This window comes from Spinacia oleracea, chromosome 3 (assembly GCF_020520425.1).
Source record: "Spinacia oleracea cultivar Varoflay chromosome 3, BTI_SOV_V1, whole genome shotgun sequence".
NCBI classification, from domain to species: Eukaryota; Viridiplantae; Streptophyta; class Magnoliopsida; order Caryophyllales; family Amaranthaceae; genus Spinacia; species Spinacia oleracea.
Window position 1 is genome coordinate 157,311,504 of NC_079489.1, and position 12,080 is coordinate 157,323,583.

Consider the following 12,080-nt stretch of genomic DNA (forward strand, 5'->3'; position numbering starts at 1 on the left):
AAAAGTTCAAAACAAGGTTCAGATTCACGACCTATCGTGTCAGGCCAGGTCGGGCCGTTTTGCCTAAGCCTAATTTTAGTGTGTTTAGTCGTGTCAGGTCGAGCTTGGTCGTGCCCTATCGTGCTTTTTCCAAAAAAATGCGGCTCGGCCCGCGTGATGGGCCGTGCTTTTTCGTGCATGTTACTTGGGATGGATTAGTCATGCTCAGGCTTATATTCTATTATCTTTACCTTATTTTTATTGCTTATTAATCAAATTAGATTAAAATAGATTAGCCAGAAAAACATAAAGTAGTCCAAAAAAATTCAGATCATACTAGATCAAATCAGGTGAAGAAAACAAAGTAGACTTTGTCGAACAATAATAAAAAATTAAGGTGTGAATCTAATATTTTTGGACCTCGTAGGCGTAGGACAAGTACGAGTACAACAAGTAAGAATGTAAGTGTGGTTTTTATTATATAAATACAATATTTTTTAATGTTATTTCATAAACTTTTGCTAACTACAGATTATTCGTTTGGGGCCTAAATATTATATTTTGTACACGCCCCTGAGAAACTTATGACGACCCTGCCTACCTATATCGTACTCGACCTTTATGGTATGAACAAGAGTCTTATAATTTAGACCCTAAGGGTCCAGGTAAGGCATATAAATAAAAGAAAAACTTAGGATTCTTATTCTGGTATTATTAGACTCTATCCATACACTATCCATTAACATCCCTAGTCTTAACGGTTAAGTTATTCACCAACCCGAAAATGACCGAAGTGAACATGTACCCGTACCCGTACCCGTACCTGTACCCGTACCAAAAGAATATAGACTCGAATTATTCGGTTCAATGGGCTACCATTTACAAAACTTAAAGCCCGTATTCATAAGCCCATGCCACACACTTAAACGGTTAAACCCCCTCATTACTACTGCACTAGTCAGTAGTCACTGCTCACGACTTCATTTCCATTTCCATTTCTGTTGCATCAACCGCAAAACCTCCCCCTCTATTCACTCCCTCACTTTCTCTCTCCTCCTTCACGGCGGCGCCACCACCAGGAACACACCTATGGGAGGCAGAGGGAGGAGCCGTACTCAGAGGAAACACTTCAAGCAAAGCAGAGATAATGTCTGGAAGAACGACGCCAAATCCGACCCTTCGTCCGCCGTCGCCGACGCCGATGCCAACGCCAACGCCGATAAAAAAACCGGCGACGCTGAAAGACGAAGCAAAGGAAACTGGGAGCCATTGAACACTCACAACGCTGCTTTTGAAGATTATTACAAGGTTTAATTTCTGCTCTATTATGCTCGATTTCTATTAAATTGAAAGATCGAAAATGATTTTGCATATGAACTTGGCAGGAGCAAGGAATTGTTGCGCCGGAAGAATGGGATAAATACATGGAGTTTCTACGGAAACCGTTACCTTCCGCTTTTCGAATTAATTCCAGGTGCTTTCATTGATCCATGTCAATATTTTCTTGAAGTTGTGTTTGTCTGGTTTAGGATTCAGTGGAGGTTTTACAGTTGGTTAATTATTTCATTCTACAGAACTGCTGTTAACTTTGATGCTTCTTTTGTTGTTTATGGCTTGATTATGGCTATGCACTTATGCGTTAGAACTTAGAAGCGTATGGAATATGTTTAGGGAGCTTGATGAACACCTTTGATACGAGGTTATCGAATTGGTGGATGTAATTGTATCGAGATACTCGATATTATCGTTGAAAGAATTGGTGTGAATTTGGATGTTTCTGATAGAGATATAAGTAATGAACAAGTGAAGAAGATATAATGCTGAAGAGATTTTCGTCAGGATGTTTGTTTATTTGCCTTAGTAGTTAGATTTTTATGAATTACGATGTGTGCCATCTGAACTCCCGAACTTAGACACACTTTGAACAGACGATGTTGTCCAAGAAGTGATTAAAGGAGACTTTGTTTCACTATTGCTGCACAAGGTGCTTTCCATTTAGGATCAGTTGAAGGAAGTTGGAGAAAGTATATTTTTGTAATCTCTGCTTGCGAGGAGGGTGTAGGAGGTTTTATAGTTGGTTAATTATTTCATTCTACAGAACGGCTGTTAACTTGATGCTTCTTTTGGTGTATATGGCTTGATTATGGTTATGCATTTATGCGTTAGAACTTAGAAGTATATGGAATATGTTTAGGCAGCTAGATGGACACCTTTAAAACGAGGTTATCGAATTGGTTGATGTAATTGAATTGAGATACTGTCTATTGTTGCACAGATGCTCTAGTTGGCTCTGTTTTCTCATGGTTTCGATATTATCATTGAAAGAATTGTTGTGAATTTGTATTTTCTGATAGAGATATAGGTAATGAACAAGTGAAGAAGATATAAGGTTGAAGAGCTTTTCGTCAGGATGTATGCCATCTTTTGATTCCAGAACTTAGAAACACTTTGAATTGATGATGTTGTCCGAGATGTGATCAAATGAGACTTTGTTTCGCTATTGCTGCACAAGGTGCTTGCTATTTAGGATCAGTTGAAGGAAGATGGAGAAAGTGTATTTTTGTAATCTCTGCTTGCAAGGAGGGTGTAGAAGTGGGAAACTATTGAGAAGGGTTCTGCAAAATGGATTGCAAGGAGAAGGGATAATAGCTAATAGGATGTGTTGTGGAGGTGAGGTTTTTTAAAGGGTGCTGGTTGGTGAGTGTTGGCCGACTGTGAGGTTTCAAAGATGTATGTGGAGGTGACATTACAAATTAATTTTGGTGGGGAAGAGGATGGCGGGAAGAGGTTACATACGTTTTTTCAAAGAAATCTTATGTTACATTTTAAGAAATTGTTTTTTAAAAATTCTTAGATTTGAGTGTTAAATATAATTAAGTTTAAATTAAACCTTGAAATAAATGGGGTTTAGAAAACCAGATTCTAGTACCAATCTACTTGGAGGGGTGCCAGACGTGATTTTTTATCCTATTATTCAAGTTCAAACTCATCCCTCCTGCTTACCACTTGCACAATGCTGATTATTTTAGTTTTCTGCTAGGGAAGTCACCCTTCCCCTCTCCCCCTCTTAAAAACTTAAAAAGGATAAGAAACCTCTCCCAGTTACCATTTAGAAATTTTATTTGAGCTATTTACACATTTCATACTAACCTCTTTTACTGATCCGCAATAATCTCTAACATTGGTGACTTTCGCAGTAGTCAGTTCTGTTTGGATATCCGCTCACAATTGGAGAATGATTTTGTAAAATCTCTTCAGGAAGAGGTAGTTCTGTCCCATGCTTTTACTTTTATCTATCTAATGATTCTACAGTAATGCATCATTGTTCATGTACAAAATATAATTAGTCAATATCAATATCTTGAACTTCCTTCTTTTTTGTTCTGCATAGTTCACGGGGGATGAAGCAGAAGCTTTAAGGCCATTGCCCTGGTATCCAGACACTTTAGCTTGGCATTCAAATTTTTCACGTAAACAGCTGAGGAAAACCCAGACCCTAGAAAGGTAAGCCTATATGATCTCTATTTTATTAATTTGAGTTTTTCTCCCCATGATGTCTCAAAATTTCCCATTTTATCATTGTCTTGGTCAGTAACCGATATTTCTGTCCATTTACTGTGGTCATTTGTGAATAACAGATAATTTGACATCCTTTGTCATTGTTTTACATTTGTTCTGTTCAGACTTCAGAGTGTTCCTTAATTAGTTTTCTTGAGATAAAAAGTGAACGAGGAGGTTGCTTGAATTTGACCTTGGTCATATTATGCTCTCTTTAATAGTTAAACCTAAGATGGGAACAAAATTGCAATTGAGGGATTTACTCAGAGTTGGGTACATGATCCTAAAGAGAAACCTTGGCCATTTATAGTTTAACTTAACGTGGCCAAGAGTCATATACTCCCTCCATTTAATTTAATTTACACTCCCGTCTTTCATCAAAACCAAGGGTCCCATTACCCGTACAATTTTGGGAGAGAGAAGGTAAGGTGGGATAATGACATGCATAAAGTTGTTTATGTGAGAGTAAAGCCGTGGCCTCTAAAACTAGTAGTTAAAAGTGAGTAGATTATAAAAAAACGTTCAAAAAAGGAAAGTGCGTCTTTTTTATAATAAAAAAAACCCGGAGGGAGTATTATTTGAGTGCCCAAGGTCTTTTTGGTTTTGCTCAAGGATCTCTGTAATAATATGTAGAGTTGGGTTTTTTGGTTTTGCTGAAGAATTCAATCATCGTTTTAGGTACGCTGAAATGATGTTCAGCTTCATTTTTGAAATTAACTTGCTATCACTAGCTCAGTACCTCTTTCCAATTATAATATACTAAATCAAATTGACTTGTTAAACTCTACACTTTTGTCTGATTTTGTTGTGTTTATTGTAATGGTAAGACTGCATGCATTTGACCCTCTTTCACCCTGCCACATGTGTGAGCTTCTTTAGAGGCACTGGAGTTGTGTTGATTTTGATGTGTAGAGTACTGTACAAATAATATTTCTACTGCAGGTAATGATTGATTATCTTATTTCTATATTTCAGATTCCATGAGTTCCTTAAGCTAGCTAATGAAATAGGAAACATAACTAGACAAGAAGCTGTCAGCATGGTAAGTTATTTTGCAAGTTTGCAAGTACCAGACTCTCCTTCTCCATAGTATAAATAACCCACACTTTTCTAGTGAAACTTCGACTGTTTGTCCCTTCTGAAATATACTGGGAAAATAATTCAGGAATGTAAGTTAGTTTGTAAATCTGCAGTCAAAGTTTGACCATGAAAAGTGTAGATGTATAGATGTCTTTTACTTAGAAACAGAGGGAGACAGTATATGAATTAAACTGATTTTATTGCCACTTTTAAACAGGTACCTCCTCTTTTCCTGGATGTACATCCAAACCATTTTGTACTCGACAGTAAGTATAAGACATGGTGATATTATAAAGCATCTTTATATCCTTCTGAAAGAGTTTTAAATTGTCATCTTAGTAGGCCTTCAGTTTACTTAGACATGATTTGGGAAAGAAGTTGTTAGCCTTTTGTTTACTGTTATAAAAATCTGCACTTACAGTTTCTTTGGCTGCTTATGATGATACCGTTCTTCTTCGCAGTGTGTGCAGCCCCAGGATCAAAAACTTTCCAGTTACTTGAGATTATTCATCGTACGAATGAAACTGGGTCCTTACCAAGTGGACTGGTAATTAGTTATTTAGCTCTATGTCTCTGAATATGGCTCCTTTCTGTTCATTCTGTATTAGTGTAAATTCATTTGGTTTTGCATTCTGTTATGAGTTTTCAGAAACATTCTGGAATATTCGACATTACAACTGCTTTTGTCCATCTAACGGTGGTCATTTTCTGTATAGGTTGTTGCAAATGATGTTGATGTGCAAAGAAGCAATCTTCTGATCCACCAAACAAAGCGGATGTGCACTGCCAATTTGATGGTCACCAATCATGAAGCACAGGATTTCCCTGGCTGTCGGCTCAGCAAATTTCACCACAATCCTTCTGACATTCAGTCTGAAAAGGGGCTGAGTATAAATCAGCTTTACTTTGATCGTGTGTTATGTGATGTACCCTGCAGTGGTGATGGTACTCTTCGGAAGGCCCCTGATATCTGGAGGAAATGGTAATTATGATTTTATAATTATTTCTTCTCTTACATATCTAGCTAGTTTTTCTACTGTTGGTCAGACTCATGATACCACGCTCCCTTTATACCTTGTGCACGCCTTTTGCAGGAATGTCGGAATGGGCAATGGTCTTCATTGCCTGCAGCTTAAGATAGCTATGCGAGGTAGACTTTCAGCTGAGATTTTATTTTGTCTTTATACTCCAGATTTGACAATGTCAATCATGGTAAACGTGGAAGACCTAGATGAATCTTTATTGCTGGATTACTAGGGAGAGTGGAAAATTGAAATGGAAGTTGTGAGTCAATAAAAAAGTATTGAGCTTAATACCGTCATTATCTAAAGAAAATCTGTTGCCAATCTCAAGCATGATTGTCTGTTGATAGAAGACGTAGGAAGTCATTTATCAATTGTTTTTACCTTGTCCTAAACATATATGTTCATCAGCTGTGCTTGTTCTGTTTAATTGCTGTTGGGTGTATTTTCATCTCTCATCCTTGGTTGATCTAGATTGAAGTTCCATTCAACCAATCCAAATCATACCTTATCCATCCGGAGGGAAAAAAAGGGAAGGGTAGTTACGAGTTAGTATAAGTTATGCTAGTTTGACTGTTCAGCTTTGATTATGGATTAGATTATTGATGGAATTGACTGATGCTTGGAATTCATATACTACGTCGCACCTGAACTGGTGTAATATCCTGTTAATGGAGTCAAGTTCACTCAATAAAACCCCGTGGAAGGATGCAAAAGCACCTTCAAATAATCGACCAAACCTGTAACCCAATGAAAAAGTGGGTATTGATGTGATTTTTATGACATATCGCAAAATCATTTTCTCTATAGTAATGAAATTCGACTGAGAACTTTTCTGCTCAAGACGTTTTGTTAATACTATTGTTGGGTTTAACATGGTTTTGGCTATAAATGGCTATTATTATGATATGTCATTTGACATGTATATATTGTAAACTTTATTTAGAAATGGTTGTCATATCGCACTCAAAAATGGAAATAGAGGTAGCTTTAAAATCCTTTAACTCGCTGGATCAACTCGGAACAGAATACTTTAAGTCACAAATAAGCATTATTCGGCCAGAACTCAAAATCCTCTAACTTAATCCCAACCCGTCCAACCGTTTTACAGGTCTAGATACAATGGTATGTGGAATTGGCAAATAAATTATTTTGAGAGTTGACTATGTGGAAAGAGATACATTTACATGCTGAGAAGATAATAAATATGTAGTCAAAAAGAAAAAGATAATAAATATGTCTTCTGAAGAAATTTCCGCCAGCCAACACTGTTATTTTAGACTTTTACTTACATTTTCTTGGCTGTATGAAAATGAATACATGTTCACTACATTTGATGGCGGTCTTTGATTTTTTGAAACGATTGTCTATTTATATCTGCAGGCATATCTCTGCTTAAGGATGGGGGAAGAATGGTGTACTCAACATGCTCTATGAATCCAGTGGAAAATGAGGCTGTGGTGGCAGAGGTAAACCCCTCTTTAATTTTTCAAGTACCTCTTGAAATGTGGAAGAAATTTTCTGCGCTGCCTCTTTGTATTATGTATTTGGGGGAAATATAAGCGATCCTTCCTGCATGATGTGCAGTGAAGATATTCCAGCAGCTGGTCTTCTTGTATTAGGGTGGAATTGGCCTCATTCATATTTTGGGGTAACATTGAGTTGTGGATTGATAATTATAAATATGCCATAACGCAAACATAACTACACAATCTACATTACTTAAACTTGGCTAGAACTGTCAGACAGTCAGACAGCCATTTTTGAATATTTTGCATGATTTTGTCCCATAATGAAGTGTTTATATCGCACCATATCTGAGTTGTTGAGTATCCATGACGGGTACTTGAAGTGAAATGAAGAGTCGGAGCAACATAAACAACAAAGAAACTGAACTGGAAAAATATGTAACTGCTGGCAGGTATTTTATCTTTGGTTAATTAGGATCATATTGAAAAATTGGAAAACATTATGTAGGATGTCATATACTCTGTAGATAAGTTGTTTGGGTTTAATGGGCAAGGAAAGAGTTGTAATATTTTATTCAAAACACATGATGTGTATCCTAATCAAGATTGTCACACCATCTCGCCCTTGTTACAAGCTAGCTTAAACTTGACAAAGATGGATAATGTGCTAAACTAGACCAGCAGTTAACTTTTGGAACAGCAAATAGTTGTTTGGGTAGAAGATGAGTCATGCACAAGACTTTCCTTTCGGCTCTTTTCTATGGGGGAAGTCATTGTAGGTGAAGATAGCCATTTGAGCAGTTAACCAAATTTGTACGAAGGACATGTGGCTTTATCTCGCAACGAGAGTCCAAGGTTCATCTGTAAAGGAGCCATTTAGAAGATTTGCTATGTTATGTTTTCTGGAGCTATTTTGTTGGTTAACTTTTACATATTGCTGTGGGTTTCTTTTGTCTAATGGATTTTTTACATTTCACCAATATGTAATATCTATTTCCTGACGTCTCTTGTTCAGATCCTGCGAAGGTGTGGGGATTCAGTTGAGCTCCTTGATGTCTCCAATGAACTTCCTCAGTTGGTTCGTCGTCCTGGTCTTAGGAAATGGAAGGTAACCTAGAAATACACAAAATCGTTCGTGATAAACTTTCATGTTTCAGTATAAGACATTGCTAGCTTTGACGGACAGATCCGAGACAAAGGCGTTTGGCTATCATCATACAAGGATGTTCCAAAATATCGTAGGCCTAATGTCTTTTCGAGCATGTTCCCATCTGGGAGAAATATAGTTGATTCATCTGAGAATAGCGGTGATCATGGAGTAGCAGCACAGGAAGATGATAAGAATGTAGTTGTGCAGCCACCAACGAATGACACTGCATCACTTTCTGAAGTTAATGATGATGAAATTTCTAGTTATCCTCTGGAACGTTGCATGAGAATTGTGCCCCATGACCAGAATTGTGGCGCTTTCTTTATTGCAGTCTTTCATAAGCATTCTTCTTGTCCAGGTAACTTGACACAAAACTAATTTTCTTCTCATTTTGAATGCCGCATTGCTGTGCGATAGATCACTATTTACTTTGGAAGTTAAAACTCGTTTTTTATCCCGTTCAAAGAACGGACGGTTGTATAGTGGTAATTTTAGTTTATCTTTTTAAGTTCTAATTTTGTTGAACTTGTGATTTTAGAGAATATATGATTTAAATAGAGGTAGAATTTGAAGGTTGAAAGAATACATAAATTAAATAGTGTATTAATATTGAGTGTTAATCGGGAAGATGTTGAATGATGTTGTATGAGAAATGAAGTGGAAGAGGCAGTTGGAGTTGTATAATAGCGCAAACCACAAAGAAAAAATAAAATAAAAAAACCAAATTGGTGCAAGAAAGAATGGACGACACATGTCATCTAATCAAATGTGGTACGCTTTTTAAATGCTAGGTATAGATGAAGTGCCTGGTTAAAAAGTGGCAAATCACATTTTCTCCCAGACTCAAGGCAGTTATTGAATCCTAGTTACTTGAAAAATAAAGATCAAAGCAACTTTGTGTTACGTTGTTAATTACTCCGTATATTGTTAAGCGTTTGAAACTATTGCAGATGTTCAAGAGAAAAATGGTGAAAATGCTCAGTCGCTTCATAAAAGCGAAAAAATTGCTGAAGCAGCAACAGAAGAAACAAGCAATTTGGATGATACTTTGGAAACAAAATCATGTGAAGCAACTTCAGTAGATGATGCAGAAATGATTAGAGGTTCTTTAGACAATGAGCCAAGTCAAACATTAGAACAGGACGGATCAGAGGATCAACAAGGGCTTGATAAAAAAGAAACTGATACAAAGAATGTTGGGATGAAGAGGAAGCTGCAAATGCAAGGCAAATGGAAAGGTGTTGATCCTGTGATATTATTCAAAGACGAAACTATTATTAACAGTATCAAATCATTTTATGGAATAGACGACTCTTTCCCCCTGTATGGTCGTCTTGTCACAAGAAATAGTGATAACGACAGTGTGAAAAGAATCTACTATATATCAAAATCAGTTAAGGATGTTCTGGAACTGAATCTTCTTGTTGGGCAGCAACTAAAGATAGCTTCCGTTGGCTTGAAGATGTTTGTAAGTACCTCATACCTGTCCCAATTCAGTCATTATTGTTTAAGTTAAAATATTTAATTGTTTTATTCCCGTGTGGTATTATTACAGTTGATCTAAATTGCCCATATACTCCTTCCTTATTTTTTTAGGAGTCGCACTTACTTTTTCCGGCTGTATTTTATTAGGAGTCACACTTCCATTTTTAGTAACTTTTCTACCCCCCTTTCTAAGTATTTAATATATTTAATTTCCTCTAGGGACCACCACTACAATAAACTCCCTCTCTACTTTGATTAAAATATTTTCCCATCATCTTTAGTATTTGTTTATTACTCCTTCCCCGCACTTGCTTTATTAGTTCTATTAGATTCAACTCTCCTTCCTTAATATGTGTCGGTCAACATGTGACTCCTAATAAAATACAGAGAGAGTATTGATGTATGTATTCGTATATTATTTTCATTTCCTGCATATGATGGGCCAATTGGGGGAGGGTTTTGACCCTTGTGGGAGAGTCCGATACTTAATTACATATTCAATATCTCTGATCTTCCTAAATCTTGTACATCAATGAAGGTCAAGTTTAGAATCTGCTTTTCTTTTATGTATGCTGATCTAATCAAGAGATTAGATTGTTAAATATCTTTGCATGATCTGCCTGGTGATTGCTTGAAAAGTTTGGAGAGACATCTTCAAGTTTATAAAGTTACTGTAATTTATTTTTTTCTGGGTCATGACACAGGAAGTGGTTTTTTAAGTGGTGAAACACGAAATCTTTTAACTTACAATAACTGTAATATTTTTAAAAAGCTCGAATTTAAGGAGATGTTTTTTTCTTTTTTAGGTGGTAAAATAAAAGTTTGAGATTTGTAGGTGGTAAAACACAAACTCGGGGTTTTTTTTAGGTGGTAAAGTAAAAAAAACTCCTAAATTTAATGCTCTTTTTATTGTCTGCTATGAATCACAGGAGCGCCAGACTTCCAAGGATGGAAACTCCACAGAATGTAGATATCGCATATCATCTGAAGGATTGCCTCTGCTGCTCCCTTACATAACCAAGCAAATACTCCTTGCACCCATAGCTGATTTCAAGCACCTTTTACAATACAAATCCATCAAATTTGGCGATTTGGTCGATGCTGAACTGGTTGAGAAGGCATCAAAACTAGACTTGGGATGCTGTGTTGTAGTTTTAAAAGAAGGTTTGTCAGCTATACTCTCTCATCATGAAAAACTAGACCTGATCAAATTGCGGATCGGGTTTGGGTCGGGTCATGACTTAAAAATCTGTACACAATGTTGGGTCGGGACAACTCTGGGCTGAAATTTTCTGCCCAAGCCTGCTATTTCGGGCTGGGGCAATTTATAACTAAATTGCAATTTTGAGTTGCACAAAACCACCCTAAACATTAGACCTCATCAACATGAGCCCGACCGTACGCCCAAAATTTGACGGGTATAGGCAGAATTTTAGGCCGGATTTTTGGGCCTGTCCCCAAAATTTTGGCGGGTTTGGGAAACGTAAAAACTACTTTTTTAGTTATAAATTTGTCCCGGCCCGAAAACCCAATGTTTTAGGCATGGAAAACCGGCCCGGATTTTGGCCCGGCCTGACATACGGGCTGATTTTTAGCTTTGACCTGGCCTGCCTTTTGAGCAGGTCTAGGAAAAAAATTAAAAATCAGGCCGGGCTGGGCCCGAAACTCAGGGCTAAAATTTCTGCTCAAAATCTGCTATATTTCGGGCCGAGACAGCGGGGCCGGGCTCATGATGATCAGGTCTATGAAAAACTAGATCAACCATTGCTTGGAGTAAAACCACTTATTTTCCTCTCATGTTATTTGCTTGCAGCCAATCAGGTGTCATCTTTCCCTATCAAAGTCGATTCATCCACAATAGCAATTGGTTGTTGGAGGGGGAGGTCCAACTTAAACGTGATGGTGACGGGACTCGACTGTAAAGATCTGCTTGAAAGACTCGAGAAGCGCACGGAAACTGAAAATGCTGAGTCAGCTGAACCCCAAAACGGCGTGGCAGACGGAGCTTCTAACCTGATTGACACTGACATGAAGGACGATGACAAGAACGACATTGTCATGAAGGAAGAAGAATAAACTACACCAGTAACATGGTATGGTTATTATTAGTTGAACAATATTTTCCCCGTTTTTGCTGCATTTTTTCCCCCTTGAAAAACAGGGTAATTACAGTTTTGTGATATTGGATCTTGTCTTCTTTGTAATACATTCATTCAATCTGTCAGTTTTACAATCAAAAGAGTGTTTTTGACCATATCTTCACAGATCATATCATGCACATGCAAGAGTTTCCGCTGTTCTAAGGCTCCGTTTGGTTTAGACTCCGTTTGGTAGGGC

General features: G+C 37.3%; 1 protein-coding gene across 1 annotated transcript; it reads left to right on the plus strand.

Moving 5' to 3' along the window:
* The first annotated feature begins 931 nt into the window (after positions 1-931).
* Positions 932-11,997, plus strand: LOC110791853 (multisite-specific tRNA:(cytosine-C(5))-methyltransferase). The gene is made up of 15 exons (XM_021996612.2): positions 932-1,287; positions 1,365-1,453; positions 3,177-3,243; positions 3,371-3,483; positions 4,513-4,579; positions 4,835-4,883; positions 5,079-5,164; positions 5,334-5,599; positions 5,712-5,767; positions 7,023-7,108; positions 8,124-8,216; positions 8,295-8,616; positions 9,209-9,726; positions 10,673-10,907; positions 11,557-11,997. Exons 1-15 carry the CDS (start codon positions 1,069-1,071, stop codon positions 11,817-11,819), a joined length of 2,529 nt encoding a protein of 842 aa, XP_021852304.1. The 5' UTR covers positions 932-1,068; the 3' UTR covers positions 11,820-11,997.
* The last annotated feature ends 83 nt before the right edge of the window (positions 11,998-12,080 follow it).